Source organism: Gobius niger (genome assembly GCF_951799975.1).
Source record: "Gobius niger genome assembly, chromosome: 10".
In the NCBI taxonomy this organism is placed as follows: Eukaryota; Metazoa; Chordata; class Actinopteri; order Gobiiformes; family Gobiidae; genus Gobius; species Gobius niger.
In genome coordinates this window covers 4,893,343-4,914,706 of record NC_136861.1, presented here as the reverse complement: position 1 = coordinate 4,914,706, position 21,364 = coordinate 4,893,343, and the positions used below count along the sequence as shown (strand labels likewise).

General features: G+C 44.8%; 1 protein-coding gene across 1 annotated transcript in view; it reads right to left on the bottom strand.

The window, feature by feature from the left end:
* The window catches only part of LOC306969183 (complement C3-like), a gene marked incomplete at its 3' end in the record, with an annotated part of 44,237 nt that overhangs the window by 4,878 nt on the left and 17,995 nt on the right, over nt 1-21,364 (bottom strand). The window contains exons 17-29 of the mRNA XM_079564783.1: nt 19,883-20,035; nt 16,260-16,374; nt 16,105-16,193; nt 8,031-8,170; nt 7,747-7,959; nt 7,608-7,659; nt 7,447-7,536; nt 6,341-6,560; nt 5,942-6,101; nt 5,425-5,520; nt 5,205-5,355; nt 3,938-4,023; nt 3,691-3,768 (exon numbers count right to left, since the gene is read on the bottom strand). Coding sequence (XP_079420909.1) covers nt 3,691-3,768; nt 3,938-4,023; nt 5,205-5,355; nt 5,425-5,520; nt 5,942-6,101; nt 6,341-6,560; nt 7,447-7,536; nt 7,608-7,659; nt 7,747-7,959; nt 8,031-8,170; nt 16,105-16,193; nt 16,260-16,374; nt 19,883-20,035 — 1,643 coding nt within the window. The remainder of the gene's footprint in view (nt 1-3,690; nt 3,769-3,937; nt 4,024-5,204; nt 5,356-5,424; nt 5,521-5,941; nt 6,102-6,340; nt 6,561-7,446; nt 7,537-7,607; nt 7,660-7,746; nt 7,960-8,030; nt 8,171-16,104; nt 16,194-16,259; nt 16,375-19,882; nt 20,036-21,364) is intronic.

Sequence of the window (21,364 nt, the reverse complement as noted above, 5' to 3'; positions counted from 1 at the left end):
CATTTTCAAATATTCTCTGAGCATCAAAAAATATACAACAACGCAATAAGAAACGCACGCAATAACTACTTTTCAAACCTAATCAGCATCCATAAAAATAACCCCAAAATTTTATTTTCCACCATCAACCATTTATTCAACCCGGAATTTAACAAAACCCATTTTAAAGTGTCTGACTCCCTTTGCGACGCGTTTGCAGACCACTTCGTGGGGAAGGTGGACACTATCAGATGTAATATTTTATCCTCCCAAAATAACACGGTTTTAAATGCATCTGGGTGTCTGCCTTCAGAGGAAACACTGGACAGTTTTGTCCTGGTTAATGCTGAGATGCTTGATAAAGTTTTCTCCTCAGTGAGGCCCACCACATGTCTTTTAGACCCGGTCCCAACGCCGTTTTTTAAAACATTTTATGGATCTTTTAGAGACGAGCTTTTAAACATGATGAATTGCTCTCTTCAGACAGGGGTCTTCCCTGCTGCATTTAAAGGGGCGGTGGTGAGGCCCCTGCTGAAGAAGAGCAATTTGGATTTTAATGACCTGAACAATTTCAGGCCGGTATCCAACTTACCATTTTTAAGCAAAATTTTAGAAAAACTTGTTTTTTATCAACTTAGTGATTTTATTACCGCACAAAATGTCCTTGAAAAATTCCAGTCTGGCTTTAGGGTAAACCACAGCACCGAGACGGCCCTTTTAAAGATTTTAAACGATTTTAGATTAAATTATGATTCTAAAAAGTTGACCGTGCTGGTTCTTCTGGATTTGAGCGCTGCTTTTGATACAGTCGACCACACTGTCCTTTTAACTCGTTTAAAACACATGGGCCTCTCTGGTGCTGTACACAAATGGTTTACTTCCTACCTCACAGACAGGACATTCATGGTAAGTGTGGATACCTGCTCCTCTAAAGTCCATAAAATCACATGTGGTGTGCCCCAGGGTTCGATTTTAGGCCCAGTGCTTTTTAACCTGTATATGCTCCCTCTTGGTGATGTCATCAGGAGACATGGAGTCGACTTTCACAGTTATGCTGATGATACACAGTTATACATCTCCATGTCTCCTGATGACACCAGGCCAATGGATGCACTTTTTAACTGCATTTTAGATATCAAATCCTGGATGGCAGAAAACTTTCTCCAGCTTAACCAGGACAAGACTGAAGTTTTAGTCATCGGTCCTGAGGCCCAGAGAGAGAAACTTTTACCCAAACTGCAGTCACTGTCTTTTAATCCTTCCTCACAGGTGAAGAACCTGGGCGTGATCTTTGACTCTGAGCTGACTTTTATTCCACACATTAAGAATATCACAAAGACAGGTTTTTACCATCTGAAGAACATAGCCAGAGTCCGCCCCATTCTCTCTCGGGCCAACACGGAGACGCTAATGCATGCTTTTATCACCAGTCGTATCGACTACTGTAATGCCCTGCTTTCTGGTCTTCCCAAAAAGAGTATCTCAGGTTTGCAACTTTTGCAAAACTCAGCAGCTCGTGTCCTGACGAGGACCAGGAGGCGGGACCACATTACACCGGTTTTAGAATCGCTGCATTGGCTCCCCGTGTGTTTCAGGATCGATTTTAAAGTTCTTTTAATGGTTTTTAAATGTCTTAATGGTCTTGGTCCTTCTTATCTCTCAGAAATGCTTTTACCTTATGAACCTTCACGGCCCCTTCGCTCCTCTGGCAGAGGTCTCCTTGTTATTCCTAAAGTCAACAAAAAGACTTATGGCGAGGCGTCTTTCCAGTATTACGGCCCTCGCCTCTGGAATGACCTGCCGGAGGAGCTCAGGGCTGCAGAGAACGTTCATGTTTTTAAGAGTAGGCTCAAGACCCACCTTTTTAGCTTAGCTTTTAGCTGATTTCTACTTACTTATTTATTCAGTTATTTTTATTATTATTTATGTTTATAATTATCTTATTATACTAGTTTTTAGTTAGTTTTATATATATGTTTATTTTATTTTATTTATTATTATTATTATTTATTTTATGTATATATTTGTATATTGCATTTTTGCATTTTTAGAATTTCCAGTGTTTCCTCTGAGGGAGCCCTCTGCCCCGGGAGCGGTGGTCGGCTGTGGCTGTGTGGGCGCTGTCCTCTGGGTGCCCGGATGGAGGTGCTTCTGCTGCACCTCCGCTGGGTGTCCGGTGGTGGTGCCCTGTGGCTGTGGCTGATGTACCGCTCCCGGTGCAGACGGCTCCTCTGATGGCATTTCCTTACCTGGTTCATCTGTACCCAGACTCAGCATTACGTCCATTATTTCATCGTGTATGTGTGTGTGTGTGGCTGCGTGTGTGTGTGTGTGGCTGTGTGTGTGCGTGTGGCTGTGTGTGTGTGCCTGCGTGTGTGTATGTGGCTATGGGGAGGGGGTGGGGTGAGCAGTGTTGTTGTCTGTTTGGAAGAGTGGGTGGTTGGGTGGGCGGGAACTGCTTTTAATCTGTAAAGCACTTTGTGTTACAACTTTGTATGAAAAGCGCTTTATAAATAAAGTTTTGATTGATTGATTGAAAGGCCGCTGGCTAGAGGCCACCATTGCTGTAGTACCTCCTTATCGCCGCTGGGCCCCCATTGAAAAGCATTGGACTTTACACACGTTAAAAACAACTTTAAAGGGCGGTATTATGCAAAACAGACTTTTTCAAGCTTTACATCATGTTATCATGTCACTCCCTCATTAAAAACATGCCTGAAGTGTTGCCTTGGCACGTTCACGTATTCTTGAGTAATCTGTAAAAACTCTGATGGCGGCCATTTTAGGGATAGGTTTGCCTGAGTCCTCCTAGGAACGCCCCCACCTCCTGGAGACGCCTCCGAGCTTTCGTCACCAGCCGAGTAACCAACCACTGCTCCTCAGCAGAACCCCCTCCCCACTGATGCCACAGACAGCGTGTGGAGGGGGCGTGTCTAAAGGCTCAGAGGTTCTTAAAGAGACAGAGGCCTATTTCAAGACATTCACTACAGCCATTTTGAGAGAGACATTTTATACAAGGCAGTTATTCTAATTTACTGGTTTGGTCATCATTGTAGTGTGATATAGACTGGTGCTATGTGATTGAAAAATCTATCTAGAGCTAGTTATTCCTCCTGTGATGACGCTGGGTTAGTTACAATTAAGGGGACCTTAAAATCTCGTACTTAATGAGGGTCGGACTGTTGGCATTGGAGCAGCGTGAGCTACACATCACGCAAGGGCGGAGTCCACAGTGAAAATCCCGCCCGTATGCCCTTTTTAGGAACATCCTTTGTCAGAGCTGGGGAGGGGGAGTCTTTAAATCCGCCATGAATTCCCCCACGAGCGTGGGCATTATGGTGAACGGGGAGAAGTGAGGAGAAGCTGTCCATTTATATGTACAGTCTATGATTGCGCGTTCACGAGTGTCGAAGGGGTGTCCCAAAGCGGAGGGCTCAGGGGGAGAATTGAGATTGGGCCTTAAAGAGGGGGTATTATGCTTTTTTCAGTCACATAGCACCAGTCTATATCACACTACAATGATGATCAAACCTTCTGTTGGTCTGTAAATGCAGTAAATTAAAACAACTGCCTTGTATATAATTGCTCTCTCATAATGGCTGCAGCGAATGTCTTGAAATAGGCCTCTGTCTCTTTAAGACGTGTCCATGTGCCCCGTCTGCTCATTTTTATGTTTGCTTGCTGGTCAGTTTTAAAAATATGACTTTGTACCTGCGTTGATCCGTATCCGCCGCCCACCTTCTGCTGCTTCGTGATCCATCTCACAACTGGTTGAGCCTCCTCGAAAAACTGTCACAAAAGTCACAAAATCAACTGTCTTAGTATGATTATGCGTCACCGTTATTAGGCAATGTTTAAAACCACAAGAATCTGAATCAGCTGCAGCACCAGGTGAGTAGAATTAACAAAAACTGCTCAAATCAGAGAGAAATAACTTCATAATAAAAAAAAGACTCACTTCACCCTTGACAAGAGCCAAAAGAGCATAAGCCGTTGCCTCCAGTGAGATCGGGGCCCCCAGTGGGGACTTCCAGTGATTCATCTCTGTCAACACACAAATAAATTCTTAGCATTTATGCATATTAATTAACTAAATTAATAACGCTTTGTTGTTTTGCGAGGTTGAGACTTTGCCATGATCGGCTAAACTCGACAACAAAAATCCCGCTAAAAGTCTGTGGACATTTACAGAAACAATGACACACAGAAACAATGACACACAGAAACAGAGTGCACTCTTGCAGCGGGGCAGGGGACCCAACACTAAAAACTTTACAAAGTTATAGTTATTAACATTTTTTCCGCACTTTCAATAAATTACTAATACAGTACTAACTCTGAGCATTATGCCTTATGCCACTAAACAATAATGAAAAACCTGTCATACCGTAAATGCTCTAACATAGGCCGGGGCCTTTACTTACTCAGGGCATCTGCAGGTTTCTGTTTCGTTTTTACCGCGGACCGGATTATTTGTTGTTCTCTTGTGTAAAAGGTGAGTTTAGACGGAGCGTTTGTGTTTGTGATCGATCATGAGACTGACCCGAGAGAAGACGAGACGCTCGCGGTGATGGGAGGAGTTATTTTGAGGCGGGACTGACCTGCACACGGAGCAGCTGGACGTGCTTTGAAGACGCGATGGAGACTTTATTAAAACCCTGGAGGGTCATAAACATTTGTTGCCCTGTTTCCAAATATCGTCACAGGAGGTTTGAGGTTTGTGTCAAAGTTACGCTCGGATCAGCTCCTCCGCAGCGTCCCCCTCGGCCCGGGTTCCCGTTTGTTACTTCCTGCACGTGAGTTTTCATTTACACCAGGATGAGACAAATTCCTAACATGGGGAATATTTCTACCGCTATAGTTTCTAATAAAAGCCCCGGCCTGTTTTAGAGACCGGCTTTAATTTGCCTCCGCCAGCTGCGAACCCGGCCCCTGTCGGAGACCCGGCCCCTGTCGGAGACCCGGCCCCTGTCGGAGACCCGGCCCCTGTCGGAGACCCGGCCCCTGTCGGAGACCCGGCCCCTGTCGGAGACCCGGCCCCTGTCGGAGACCCGGCCCCTGTCGGAGACCCGGCCTCTGTCGGAGACCCGGCCCCTGTCGGAGACCCGGCCCCTGTCGGAGACCCGGCCGCTAATGGAATACAGGCCAGTATTAGAGAATTTAAAGTATGTGCTTTAACCTGAATGCATAACAACACACATGCAGATAAAACAGAAGTGCAGAACCTGGGGCAACAAAATTGAAGAGAATCTCCTTATTCAGCTTGTTTGCATTGGCCAGAGCGTATGACGTGATGGCTACAGCATAAGGGTTGGTGAGACTGGACAGGCGCGCCTCCAGATACGCCACTGACTTTTCTATGGCACCGGGTAAACTCTGCAAAAGAAGTTCATTTACAAACATGTATCGAAACATGAGGGAAGCACTGAACACGACTAAACGTACGTTCACAAGGGGGGCGCATATTTGTTGGGATTCCTGCAGCGCGATGAGACAGAACGCCGTCATCGAGGCTTCAGAATCTACGCCTTGGACGTCACCCTAAAGAGACATTCATAGGACTGAGAAAACAGTAGAGCGTGACAATAACACTGGACAAACATGTAGTTTATTTTGACCAGTCACCGTTTTCCTCTAACTGGCCAATTTGAGCAGCCGAGTTTAATATTATGTCATTTAATGTAATAATATAAACAATACAATACACTTACAATATACTACTGCTGACTGTGGGGACAAAAGTATAGTTTAATAGTTTTTTTATTTGCACACCCTGAGTGATTCTCAGAGCTGTTTGTGACAACTACATTTCTCCATTGTGAGATCAATAAAGGCTCATCTTATCTTATCTTGAATAATACAGATTTCTAATTAAACTGTTCACTTTAATGTTATCGACAGATCAAATGTATTTGGCCTTTAGTCTTTTGTAAAGCAGAGCTTCACAGGTGATGATACATACAATCATGTCTGTTTGGTAGACCCGCCCAATCTCTCTGAACGAGCCGTCCGGCAGCTGTGTCCTGAGGATCAGAAACTTCACCGCGTTACAGATTACATTGTTGTCGACTGTAATCACATTGTTGGCCATGGAAAAGACTTTGACGACATAGGCAGTCAACCTGACGGGAGAGAGGAAACCGTAAAGCTAAAGGATCATATTCAGTTTCACATCGGCTTTAAATGTTTTACCATGTACTGCTTTTTGCAGATGTTAACGCAGCAAAGGATCCATCATTTTTAACATATTGCATTTGCCGTTGGACACCTGGTGGATACACAACCCTCAGTTAAAATCCATGGTTAGGCTTTGCCTGATGCAGAAGTACATCTGTGTATTATTTCTTGTGGTGCTACGTACTGATGGTACTCACCGGTCCTAATGTAGGTGAGAGCCTCACTTCGTCTCCACAGGCCCACTGCTTCCCACTGATGGGTTTTGTCCAAATACGTGGTGGCAATAACAGGGTTGGTCATGTGGATCATGTTCGACGCCCCGTCTCCCGTGGGCCGGTAGAGCAGTCGCCCCATGGAAGATGCACCAATCACACTCTCCACGAGGGAAGTGATTTGCTCTCTGCCTGTGGGCGTAAAAAAAAGTTTAATGTTCAATTCAACACATAATGTGCAAAGATAATGATAATTCCATTTTGACCACATTACTGCACCTGAAACACAGGGGCCTCTTTTTGGTTCTGTGGCTGTGTGAAAAACCACTGAGCCAAGTACTGCTACTGGTCAGATACTCGGTTTACAAGCGATGTGTAATGCTGTGAAATCTTAGATTATATTATTCTTATATTATATATGCTGTGCCTGTTCCAGGATGCTCTCAGCCTGTGGCTCTGCTGAGGTGTTATGAAGACCAGGATGCTTCAACCAGAGGAATCTGACATCTGAAGCCCATGTCCAGGATCCGTCTGTGTGTGGAGGCTCTTGATGCTCTGACTCCAGCCTCAGTCATTCCTTGGGAAGGTCCAACACACTTTTGAATGGCCTTTTCCTGACAGTCCTCTCCAGACTGAGCTCATCCCTGCGGCGCGTGAACCTTTTTCCTCCACACTGTTCCTTCCACTTAACTTTCTGCTTTGATGCAGCACTTTGAGAACATCCAACTTCTTTTGCTCTGACCTTTTGAGGCTTTGACAATGATGGTTTTCTGCACAACTGTCAGGTCAGCATTTGAACCCATGATGGAGAATTCTACTGAACCACTGAGACCATTTAAAGTCTCAGGGACCCTTTGCAGGTGTTTTGGATTCACTGGCTGATGAAAGGAGACACAATATAGTCCCTTTACACAATATTCTAATCTTCTTTGTGGATAATCTAGAGTGTCTATCATATATTTGTTTCACATTTTAAGTTGAATTACAGAAATAAACAACTCATGATGTTCTAATGTTCCGAGTTTCTCCTGTGTTGTGTCACTGCTACATTTGGAATGTGGGTGATTTGCAGAGATACCTGTCACAAAGACTTGACTGCTGGATGGGGTATTTGGAACCATTTCAGTTTTTGCAACCATGTTATTCAAAGTTAGTTCTTGTGTGCCACCTGCGAGGGAGGAGTCAGAGGATAATTTAATTTGTTTAGCACATTATTAACCAGTTTTACCATGAAATCACCTTTCGGGTCCAATACGACAACATTGCTTGCTTTTGTCAGAACACCTTTAGGCTGAAAAACACCATTGGATGATAGTCATAAAACAGCATGCGGTCAAAGTAAAGATGAATGTTGATGAACGGCGCTTTGTTCTCTTACCACAACCCGGAGAGTCTTCAAAACCCCGTCACCGTGCCACGTGTCTTTAACAGCGGCTTTAACCTCAATTCTTGAGACTCCTTCTTTCATGGGAGTAATGACAAAGGGCACAGCGCGGGTCGTGGAGGGCCCTACCTTCACCTGCTGCCTGTATTTGCCTCGCTTTGACGCTGAGCTGCACACATGTGGGTTTTCAGTAAGCTCAATGCGCACCTGTGGAAGACGGCAAAGTGCAGTAAAGAAGACATTCAAAAACTCAATCATTGATCTCACTTCAGCCTTACAGTGATTGGGTCTGCAATGTAGTTGTGAATAATTGCCCTGACTTCCGTCTGCTCTCCCACCACAGCAGAATGAGGAAGTCTGAGATCGATGAAGAACGTTTTCAACACAACAACATCCAATGGTTTTCCAACACAGATGCCTAAAGAAATGTGAGAAATTAGCATTTATTTCAAATCAATAAAAAACATGAACATCGCCATTATATAAGAGTCACTCATGGTGTATTAGACATTTGTAAATGTGTGCATTAACCTCTTAACCCCCACCTGACATAATAGTGACAAAAATGAGACAAAATAAATGAAACGCAACAAAAAAGTGACAAAAAAGTGGAAAAAAATGTGACAAAAAATTACCAAAAAATTACAAAAATGTGACAAAAATATTTACAAAAAATTACAAAAAAGTGACAAAAATGTGACGAAAATGTGACAAAACATTACCAAAAAATGACAAAATAGGGAGAAAAATGTGATGAAAAAGTGAGAAAAATGTGACGGAAAAATGACAAAAATGTGACAAAAGAAATGACGAAAAAGTGATAAAAAAAATCTGATGAAAACACAACAAAAGAGTAACAGAAAAGTGGCAACCAAATGACAAAAACGCAAGAAAAAAGATCTGTTTAAATGAGTTCTGTAGGTCTAGGCGTGACACTGGCCTATGCTGTAAGCTTTTAGATTTGGGTAGAACTGGAGAAAATGCACTTGGTTAAGGCGGGAGTTAAGAGTGCCATTATATACAGTGCCTCTCGTAAGTATTCATACACCTTGAGCTTTTGCACATTTTGTCATGTTTACAACCCTAAACATAAAGATTTTAATTGGATTTTTTTTACTGAACGTTCACACACAAGTAACAGACAACTGTGAAGTGAAAGCAAAATGATACATGATTCTGTTAATTTTCAAAAAATAGAAAAGTGAAAAGTGGGGCTTGCGTAAGTATTCATACAGCATTTTCTGAGTGCATTGAATTGCCTTTAAAACATTCCTAATGACTCCAGAATGTTCACACCTTGGCCTAACGGTTAAATAGAGGCCACCTGTGTGTAATCTACTCTCAGTTTAATTTCAGCTGTTCTTTTAGGCCCTCAGAGCTGTGGTCGGAGTGTATTGGTCACTAAACAACATCATGAAGGTCAAGGAGCACCGGAGAGGTCAGGGATAAAGCTGTGGAGAAGTTTAAAGCAGCCTTAAGTTATACAAAGATTTCCCAAGATTTAAACATCTCCCGGAGCAACTGTTCAATCCATCATTCAGAAATGGAAAGAGTAAAGCACCACTGCAGACTTACCAAGACACGGCTGTTCACGTAAACTAACAAACTGAACAAGGAGGACACTGGTCAGAAATACAACCAAGTGCCCCAAGATAACTCTGGAGGAACTGTGAAGTGCTGCCGCTGAGCTGGGGGAATCTGTACATGGGACAACTATAAGTCGTATCTACACAAATCTGGCCTTCATGGACGAGTGGAAGAAGAAAGCCATTATTGAAAGGAGGCCATAAGAAATCACGTTTGAAGTTTGTAGAAGTCATATGGAGGACACAGCTCCATGTGGAAGAAGGAGCTTTGGTCAGATGAGACAAAAATGTAACTTTTTGGCCCAGATGCAAAACGTTATGTATGGAGCAAATCTGACACTGCTCATGGTCCTGAGTGCACCATCCCCAGTGTCAAATATACGGGGGGAGCATCATGCTGTGGGGCTGCTTTTCCTCAGCGGGGACTAGGGAGACTGTAAGAATAGTTGTGAAGATGGATGGAGCCAAATACAGAGACATTTTGGAGGAAAACCTGCTGGAGTCAGCAAGAGAACTGAGGCTGGGGCGGAGATTCACCTTCCAGCAGGACAATGACCCTAAACACAAAGATAAATCTACAATGGAATGGTTTAAAGACAAAAATATTCATGTGTTAGAATGGCCCAGTCAAAGTCCTGACCTAAATCCTATTGAAAATCTGTGGAATAATCTGAAAACTGCTGTTCACAAACGCTCTCCTTCTAATGTGACAGAGCTGGAGTTGTTTTTTAAAGATGAATGGGCTAAAATGTCAGTCTCTACATGTGCTAATCTTGTAGAGTCAAACCCCAAAAGACTTGCTGCTGTTATTACAGCAAAAGGGGGTTCCACAAAGTATTCATGCATGCTGTATGAATACTTATGCAAGCCCCACTTTTCACTTTTCTATTTTTTGAAAAATAACAGAATCATGTATCATTTCGCTTTCACTTCACAGTTGTCTGTTACTTGTGTGTGAACGTTCAGTAAAAAAATCAAAATAAAATCTTTATGTTTAGGGCTGTAAACATGACAAAATGTGCAAAAGTTCAAGGTGTATGAATACTTTCGAGAGGCAATGTATATACACTGCTCACAAAAACTTAGGGCACACTCAAAAAACACATCCTAAATGTCAATCAATTCGATTTTTCGGATGAAAATCTTTATTCATAGTGTAGGGCAATGTGTTGAGAACAAAATAACATAAGAATGATAAATGGAAATCAAATTCTAAGCCCCTGGAGGTCTGGATCCAAAATTATAGTCAAAATCAAAGTGACAAATCAGGTCACTGGTTGATCCAAATTCTGTAGAAATTCCTCCAAACGAGTCTGTATCATCCTCAGTCGTGTGTGTGGCCTCCACGTGCCTGAATGCACTTCCTACAACGCCTGGGCATGCTCCTGATGAGACCACGGATGTCCTCCTGAGGGATCTCCTCCCAGACCTGGATTAGAGCATCAGTCAGCTCCTGGACAGTCTGTGGTGCGACGTGGCGTTGATGGATGGACCGAGACATGATGTCCCAGATGTGCTCTATTGGATTTAAGTCTGGGGAACGAGCAGGCCAGTCCATAACATCAATACCTTCATCATGCAGGACCTGCTGACACACTCTTGCCACATGTGGCCTGGCATTATCAGGCATCAGAAGGAACCCAGGGCCCACAGCACCAGCATATGGTCTTACAATAGGTCTGAGGAACTCATCCCGGTCCCCAATGCCAGTCAGGGAACCTCTGGCTCGCACATGGAGGGCTGTGCGGCCCTCCAATGAAATGCCTCCCCAGACCATCACTGACCCACCACCAAACCGGTCATGCTGGATGATGTTGCAGCAGCAGAACGTTCTCCAGGGCGTCTCCAGACTCTGTCACGTCTGTCACATGTGCTCAGGGTGAACCTGCTCTCATCCGTGAAGAGCACAGGGCACCATTGGCCAATCTGCCAATCGCTGTGTTCTCAGGCAAATGCCAATCGGGCTGCACGGTGTTGGGCAGTAAGCACCGGCCCAACATGTGGACGTCGGGCCCTCATACCACCCTCATGGAGTCGGTTTCTGACCGTTTGAGGACCAACATGCACATTTGTGGCCCTCTGGAGGTCATTTTGTAGGGCTCGGGCAGTGCTTCTCCTGTTTCTCCGTGCACAAATGAGCAGATAGCGGTCCTGCTGCTGGGTTGTTGGCCTCGGTCGCCCCCCCCCAGGTCTCCTGGTGGACTGGCCTGTCTCCTGGTATCTCCTCCATGCTCTGGACACTGGGAGACACAGCAAACCTTCTTGCCACAGCACGAATGGACGTGCCATTTTGGATGAGCATCACTCCCTGAGCAGCTTCTGTGGGTTGTAGATGCTCCTCATGATGCCTCTAGTGGTGAGAACACTGGACAATTGCAAAAGTGTTCCAAAAATACGGTACAAAGGATGAAGACAGGGAAATGGTCTGTGGTCACAACCTGCTAAACCAGTGGTGTAGTCTACGTGATACGCAGGTATACGCCGTATAACCACTAGAACAGGGGTGGCCAACCAGCGGCTCGCGAGCCTCATGCGGCTCTTTGGCTGGTTTCATGCGGCTCTTAAGGGGCTCTCATTAGAGATTAGATCGGGCCCAAAAAATCAAGCCCGACCCGACCCGACCCGAGCAATTAACGTGAATTGTCAGCCCGAACCCGAAACAAACCCGACATACATAATTATTTATTTAAGGTTCAGATAGGAGCATCTGCACAGCAGCACCATGTTTTCGAGGTACGCGGCTACGCGCACGGCATACGTGCACGCAGCACGCGGCGCGGAGCAGCCAGCGCCGCAGCTCAATGTGTCTTGTCTCCTCTTTTCCGTCTCTCTCTCTCCTCTTCCTTCATGTTTCATAAACATCGCGCTCTAAAAAAGCTACTTTTTACGCAGTAACAGGAACCAAACTGCTTATTTATCCACTGTTAATGAAACGCTGTCCTGAGAGAAAGACTGAAGAGTGATGTTCTCTGTGTGGCGCGGTTATCACAGCCTGACCATGCTGCTTAAACGTGACAACACAGCAGCACGTGCGCCCGCCCCCCGCACCTGCACCACCTCCCTCCCGGACTCCTCTATTTTATATTGCGTATTGCTACATTTTGTATCCAATAGACTCCGCCTAAATAGATTTTTATTAGAGATTATAATGACATTAATAAAAAAATAAAATAAAAAAAACCCGAGCCCGACTCTCATGCGGGAAATCTCGGCCCGGCCCGACCCGAATGTTGTGTGCTCTCAAAATGGAAGGGAAAAAAAGCACCGCAAAACGAAAATATGTAGATGAACACCGGACATTTTTAACAGAGTGGGAGAGTTCATATTTTTTTATTGAACGTAATGACAAGCCATTCTGCCTCATATGTCAGGCGTCGCTAGCGCATTTTAAAGCTTCTAATCTTCAACGGCACTTCAGCACACTCCACGCAAGCTACGACCAGGAATTTCCAAAAGGGACTGAACTTCGCAAAAACAAGTTGGTAACGTTGAAAAGTCAGGCAGAAAAGCAGACACAGTTTTTCCAAAGATTTACGAAGCACTCCGAGACCGTAACGCTTGCGTCTTATCAACTGGCTTTGAACATTGCACAGGCTAAAAAGCCATACAATGAAGGGGAGTTCGTGAAAAAATGCCTCAGCGACGCTGTTGAAATATTGTCTCCTGAAAATGACAAATTAAAACGAATGATATCAGAAGTCCAACTGTCCCGCCACACTGTTGAACGCAGAATATCGGACATTAACGAGGCTATTGAAACACAGTTGCACACTGACCTTCAAGAATGTGAGTATTTTAGTGTTGCATTGGATGAGAGTTGTGACATACAAGACAAGCCTCAGTTGGCAATATTTGCACGGTCTGTGTCAAACGATTGTGTGATCAAAGAAGAACTCCTTGATATTGTGCCATTAAAAGACAGAACCCGTGGCATAGATGTGAAAGAAACAATGATGGCTGCATTCGCGAAAGCACATCTGCCCATACCAAAACTAACTGCAATAGCCACGGATGGAGCGCCAGCCATGATAGGATCTGTGAACGGGCTTGTGGGGCTGTGCAAAGCTGACCAAACATTTCCCGCATTTTGGAACTTCCACTGCGTCATCCACAGGGAGCAACTCGTGTCTAAATCACTGAATTTAGACAACGTCATGAAGCCAGTGATGGAAATGGTCAACTACATCCGCACACATGCGCTTAACCACAGGCAATTCAGGAATCTCATCGCTGAGCTGGACCAAGGGCTTCCAGGTGACCTGCCGCTGCACTGCACTGTGAGGTGGCTGTCAAAAGGCAAAGTACTCTCTCGCTTTTTTGAGCTTTTGGCTGCCGTGAAACTGTTCATGGAAGAGAAGGACAAGGACTATCCCGAACTCTCGGACCTCGAGTGGATAATGGATCTGGCCTTTTTGGTCGACATGCTGTTTCACTTGGACAGACTGAACCTGACCCTGCAGGGTAAGTTAAAAATGCTACCTGACCTGGTGCAAAGTGTGTTTGCGTTTGTCAACAAACTGAAGCTGTTCAAGGCTCATATTCAAAAGGGAGATTTAACGCATTTTCCCACTCTGTTAAAAGCCAGCGGGCAAGTCACCAGCGCCGCCCTGAAGAAGCAAAGAGCCAGATATGCAACACTGGTTGAAAACCTGCACGAAAGCTTTGTGACCCGGTTCCGTGATCTACAACTGAAAAGGCCACAGATTACGTTCCTCGTCGACCCATTTAATGCGGAGACGGACTGTTTGAAAGCCCCGCTAGTCACAGATGAGGCCGCGGCTGAGTTGGAAATGATTGATCTTTGTGAGGAGGACCAACTGAAAGCTGCTTTAAGGGAAGGGACCATTGAGTTCTGGAAAAGTGTGCCAATGGAAAAATACCCCAATGTCAAACAGGCTGCGCTGAAGATACTGTCAATGTTTGGGTCAACATACGTCTGCGAGTCTGTGTTTTCTACCCTGAAACATGTGAAATCAAAACATCGTTCTGTTCTGACTGACACCCATGTGAAAGAATTGCTTCGAGTGGCAACAACGGAATATAAGCCAGATTTGAAGAGGATTGTTCAAGACAAGGAGTGCCAGAAGTCCCACTAAGCAACATACAAAGTAAGAGAAAAAACGCTATTGTAAATTACATTTTTGTTTGTGGACTTGGTTGAACTGAGAGTTTGTGTGTGTGTGAGACAGTGCACACAATGTTCATTGTTGAAAATGACTGGCATGTGGTCTTGTAGGAGTCAATATCTGTCATTATCATGTTTGTGTGTGACATTTACAATAAATCTGGCTTATATTAGCAGAGATCTGTGTGTGTGTGTGTGTGGAAGGGATGGGGTGGTGATCATGTGTGCCCATGTGTATGATGTGGCTCTTTGCAGTATCACAGTTAAAAATGTGGCTCTTCGTCTCTGGCTGGTTGGCCACCCCTGCACTAGAAGGCCTGCAGATTTACCGTATAACCACTACAAAGTGGGAAAGATACGTATCACTCATTTGCGCAGTGTTATTTTTGCGTTTTCTGTCCGTTTGGAGACCAGTACAAACTCCACGACAAACTATTTCCTCCCCTGAAAACGAGAGATGACAGGCTCATCCCCCTCTCTCTTTTTCTCTGTCTCCACCGACAGACCGACTGTTCCCTCTCAGCTGCGCTCGTGCGCAGTTGCGCACAGCTCCGGTGTACATGAGCACAAAATATAACCCGGCCTGAGAACAGCTCATAATGACAGAGGCTTATTAACCGTCCTCACAGCGCTGGAGGAGTCGCGTACGTCTCCCTGTCATAGACACTTTCCCTGTTCATCCCCGCTCTGGGAGTCCACAATGCCGGACCCTTAACTGCATTTCTCCCTCCCCTGCGGCAGCGCGTGAGAGCGGTTTTGGGCAAAGGCAGAGACAGGTGCAGGCGGGAAACAATCTGTATTACAAAGCGCTGAAGTCCACGGGAAAGACCGCGTAGACTGTTCCAAGTGTGCGTTTTACTCTCAGACACTGAAGCTGTCCCTTGACAGAGACTGAAAAGTGGATGTGCCCCGCCCACAGCGCTGACCGAGCCACGCCCACAGCTCTGACCGAGCCACGCGCGCTCCTGTTCAGACAAAAAAAAATGTCCTTGAAGAGTGGTTCTCCAGAAGCAGCGCGCATGGTTTTGTGTGTGGGGGAGTTTGCAGGTGCGAGAGCCCGGTGGTTGACTGGTGGAGTTGGTGAAAGCAGACTGGGATTTATTCATTGAAGTTTTCATTTTGGCCTCAGTCCCACAGCCTTATAGTCGAGCTACAGCCTTTGAATTCCTAGAACATTCCTATGGGTCTATTGCTTGTTATTTCAATAACATTTATATTTAATTATATATATTATATATTTAATTCTCTGATACATTTGATATTAGTAATAGTATGTGACGGGCTATTTTTTTCAGCGCATATAATTGGCTATCCCCCACGCCTGCTAAAAAATACAGTATACCCACTAGAAAATTGAAGACTACACCACTGTGCTAAACCATTCCTCTTTTGGAGTGATCTTGCTAATTGCCTCTCATTTCCACCTGTTGGTGTTGTGGAAATTAAACAGACAAGAGAAATTGATTCACAATAAGCGTGGCTTCCTAACTGGACAGTCTGATATCCCAGAAATTTGACTGACTTGGAGTTACACAGTGTTTTTTGAGTGTGTCCTAAGTTTTTGTGAGCAGTGTATATTATATTTTATTTACCTAGTGATTTCCCTTGGATACAGTATAGGTGTAGTGTTTTGTCTCTTACCGTTATTTTCTGAGAGACTGATGCCTGTGAACACCCAGGTTGTGATTGAGTCTCTTAGGGGAATGTTCATGTCATACGTGTTGGCTTCACTGGGAAAAAAAAAGAGAAATCATGATGCTCAGTAAATCTATGTTAAGTTTCTGTCTGTCTGTTACCAGTTAGGATTCCCAGCACACGCAGGGATTTGGAAGGTAGTCCACCACCAACTTTCTGGAAACATGGTTCGAGAAGTGATTTCACTGCTGTCCATGTAGCTGTTATCCTCCTCACCTGCAGGAGATATTGGTGGTTTATTGAAATATATATTAAAAATATTCAACCCCTTAGTGGTCGTTAGTACTGAGCAATGACTTTATGATCTATTAATTTGGAAACATCAAAGTTTTACATCATTTTTTTTATAAAATCCTGCTCTACTCCACCTCTGTTCAACTGGGAGCACACAAAAGTCGCACATGACTTAAAGGGATATTTCAGGATTTTTGACATAGGGCCTCATTTCCTAGTTATCCAGAGTGTTGCTGATTCCTGGAGACATTTTTTTGTAATTCAAGCAGTTCTTATGTTTGAAGAGTTTTGTGGCGCTAGGCTAATGCTAGGCTAGTGCATTTCTATGGTATCAGCTAGCCTGCATTAAAAACAGTCTGACCCGCTCCACAGAGCACCTGAGGCAAATCACTTATAACACCAGACTAACCATATAAATGTCTGTGTCCATAGAATCATTTAAAATACCTTATATTTGAGCAGCATCAGCTTCGTGGTTGTATAAGCTACGCAGCGGCGGAGTGATCTGCTAGAAAATAGTCCCTCAAAATGCGATCATTCATGTGATGCAGGTCTGTTAGAAAATTTTTTTAGTCCACACCACCTTGGTTTTTTAAAAAACGGCTTCCACACTTAACCGCGTATATGCGTTTTTTCATCATAAATTGTTCAAGTTTCTGCACAGCACATACATGATTTGTTATGCAGCTGTTAACACTGTAGTGCCAAATTCACCGTTATAGCTTTACAAACCTGCCTAACAATTGTGAGACGACATATTCAAAGGCATTTGCCATTTTTTCTAATCTTCCGTCAGATAAATAGGCTCGTACAGTGACTAACTTTCTTGACCAGACTCACGGCTGATCGCTGACAGACTGACCTGGCATGTAACAACTCCACGTAATAACATCAGCAGCGAGGACTAAGATAAGATAATCCTTTATTGATCTCACAATGGAGAAATTCACTGTGGCATTTGTCTCACCGTTTCCTCCGGGAGAACGACTTCATCTCAAAGTTCTCCTGCAGAAGTGCGTCCCGGTGTTACGCCGCAAACTGCATGACTGCCGAGAAATGCACCCGCGCTGTTATGTCTTTGAGGAACATGTCGGACGTGGGACGCTTATTCGTCGTAAAATAACTGACTGTAAAGTGCTCCTCCACCTGCACGCTTTGACATGAAGCAGTACTTGAGCTTTAGCAAAAAGCGTTAAAGGAATAGGCCACCGTTTTTACATACTGATGTAACAGTAAAATTATTGTATTCCACTTGATACTGGTGCTAATCGTGAGGCAGCGCCCTCTAGCGGCGGCAAATTCTATAAATAGTGGGGACGACGTGAGCCCGGCACCATTCTGTCAATGCGCAGCTGAGGTAAGGTCACGATTTTTGGGGTGTCTGTATAAGTTTTATTTTTTGACATTTAATTATCGTTTGTATGAATGTCAAATGATAGTAGAATTATTAAGGACATGTTTTAGTTATATAATTTCTACATTTTTATTTGATTATTTGTTAAACCACCACTAACGGTTTATAACGTGTACCCCCCCACTAGCTGCTATGAGTTCTGGTGTCCCAGGTTCAAGGCTGACCAGCCGTTTTTGTCTGTTGCACAGATAAAGACCCCTTGTAAAACAACCCCGTCTCCTGGCCGTTACTAACTAACACAACGCAGAGTCATCCACGTTACACTGAGATATGTTCTTACCTTAGCTTTGACGAGTTATTTAGGACCTGTCTGATCTTCCCCCGTGCCTTCAGTCACGTAAACACAGCGCAGACGGCGTTAGCATTTAGCCTCTCCCTCTCTCCTCTATAGCTCCAAAACAGGTCAAGATAGAAACTACCAAGCTCTTCCACGTTTTCCCTATTTAAATATGGTTACGTGAAGTGTTCCACTACAAAGTATAATTACACAAAATTCAACAATGTGGATTTTCTAAGCGGATAAAAGGGGGAACTATATTGTAAGGTGTAATAATACCAGGAGTAATTTGGCATCCGCACAGTAAAGTGAAGATTACTGCGCAGTAAAATGAAGATTACTGCGCAGTAAAGTGAAGATTACTGCGCGGATTCAGAACTACTCCTGGTATTAAAACGCCTTACAATATAGTTCCCCCTTTTATCCGCTTAGAAAATCCACATTGTTTAATTTTGTGTAATTATACTTTGTAGTGTAACACTTCACGTAACCATATTTAAATAGGGAAAACATGGAAGAGCTTGGTAGTTTCTATCTTGACCTGTTTTGGAGCTATAGAGGAGAGAGGGAGAGGCTAAATGCTAACGCCGTCTGCGCTGTGTTTACGTGACTGAAGGCACGGGGGAAGATCAGACAGGTCCTAAAGAACTCGTCAAAGCTAAGGTAAGAACATATCTCAGTATGGAAAAACGGTGGCCTATTCCTTTAAAGCCAACACAGTTTGAAGGCGTCCAATGCTGTTTCTGATGTAAACACAGGCCATGCGCGCAGCACGTTGGCAGTGACGTGGTCGAATACTCCGGTTATTGACGTCCACACTCAAACGTGTAACCGGAGAATTTCCAAATCTTCACCATGGCCTGAGTTTTTAGAAATCTTCGTTTTTATAGACAGAACACTCCGGTTTTGTGTGGATGATCGGCCAGATCGTAGGAAAATATCTTCGGTTTGTGAGATACCTTGCCACGTGTGGACGGGGCCTGAGCACTCACTCAGGAATTATTTAGTGATTATCTGAATTTGGAGCAACATAACCACCTCCTGAAACAGAGACACGCCTGAAAAGAGGAATTATTCAAGACGATCAGCAGCTGTGGTTTAAAATGCCTTTCCCGAGCCCAGGCATTCAGATCAGAGGAATCATACGCTTCAACAAACTTGTGAAAACAGAAACGTGGGTGCATTAAACAAGGCACTGAAATACAAACATGTTGTTAAGGGGATTTTATCGTGACATGATCGCTGGACAGACAGGTACTACACATTCAAACCCACTCGTATTGAAATAATTATCAGGAGAGGGAGAGAGGAAAGAAATGTAGACTAGTTAACCCCTTAACTCCCACCTGAACCGAGCACATTTTCTCCAGTTTGGCTTTACCCCAGTCCAAAAGCTTCTGGAAAAAAGCTGTGAAAATAGTGACAGAACTGAGATGAAAACAGTGATGGAAATGTGACAAAAATGTGACAAAAAATGACAAAAAAATGACAAAAATGTGACAAAAAAAATGACAGAAATGTGATTAAAAAAATTACAAAAAAGTTACCAAAATGAGTTGAACACCCAACAAAAAAATGATGGAAAAAAAATCTGATGACGTGAGGAAAAAGATCCTCTCTGTTCAGGCGGGAGTTAGGAGGTTAAACTATTCCACTGTCACCAAAGCACAAACAAAGAATCAGGAAACCGTTTTCATTCATATCTTAATGCTCTGCCTGAGGTGAACACATACGAGCGTCTGATTACAGCCTTTCAAGCGTCCTAATAGAAGCGACAGCACGGTGAGATGTGTCGGTACCATTACTGCTGGCCAGCATGAGGTCGTCCTTGAGTTCCCTGCGCTGTCTTGATGTGATGTTCAGTTTCCTCTGTTCACAGGTGGAGGAGGGAGGTGTGTTCTTCATGCCGTCCTGACAGCACTCACACTCCACTGGGTCCTTGTATGGACTTGCTGTAAGTGATGACAAGAAATGACAAATTATATATTAAGACAGAGATTATTAGGTGGAAATAATAACAGGGTTTGCTGTCTTTTTTTAATTTTATTTCATTTTAATGTCCAAATACTATATTTAAAAGGACATTTAAGGATGTTTGACACAGGGCCTCAATTCCTAGTTATCCAGAGTGTTTTTTATTTCTGTAGAATGTTTTTTTTTTTTTTCATTATTCCTGCAGTCCTTATATTATAAGAGTTTAGTCGTCCTAGGCTAGTGCTAGGCTAGTGCATGTCTATGGCAACTAGTAGCCTGCATTAAAACCTTACGAACCTTCACGGCCCCTTCGCTCCTCCGGCAGGGGTCTCCTAGTTATTCCTAAAGTCAACAAAAAGACTCAATATTACGGCCCTCGCCTCTGGAACCACCTGAGGAGGAGCTCAGGGCTGAGGAGGAGCTCAGACCTGAGGAGGAGCTCAGGGCTGAGGAGGAGCTCAGGGCTGAGGAGGAGCTCAGGGCTGAGGAGGAGCTCAGACCTGAGGAGAAGCTCAGGGCTGAGGAGGAGCTCAGGGCTGAGGAGGAGCTCAGACCTGAGGAGGAGCTCAGACCTGAGGAGAAGCTCAGGGCTGAGGAGGAGCTCAGGGCTGAGGAGGAGCTCAGACCTGAGGAGAAGCTCAGGGCTGAGGAGGAGCTCAGACCTGAGGAGAAGCTCAGGGCTGAGGAGGAGCTCAGACCTGAGGAGAAGCTCAGACCTGAGGAGGAGCTCAGACCTGAGGAGGAGCTCAGACCTGAGGAGGAGCTCAGACCTGAGGAGAAGCTCAGGGCTGAGGAGGAGGAGGAGCTCAGGGCGGAGGAAGAGCTCAGGGCTGAGGAGGAGCTCAGACCTGAGGAGGAGGTCAGGGCTGAGGAGGAGCTCAGACCTGAGGAGGAGGTCAGGGCTGAGGAGGAGCTCAGGGCTGAGGAGGAGCTCAGACCTGAGGAGAAGCTCAGGGCTGAGGAGGAGCTCAGACCTGAGGAGGAGCTCAGGGCTGAGGAGGAGCTCAGACCTGAGGAGAAGCTCAGGGCTGAGGAGGAGCTCAGACCTGAGGAGAAGCTCAGGACTGAGGAGGAGCTCAGACCTGAGGAGGAGCTCAGACCTGAGGAGGAGCTCAGACCTGAGGAGAAGCTCAGGGCTGAGGAGGAGCTCAGACCTGAGGAGGAGCTCAGACCTGAGGAGAAGCTCAGGGCTGAGGAGGAGCTCAGAGCTGAGGAGGAGCTCAGGGCTGAGGAGGAGCTCAGGGCTGAGGAGGAGCTCAGACCTGAGGAGAAGCTCAGGGCTGAGGAGGAGCTCAGACCTGAGGAGG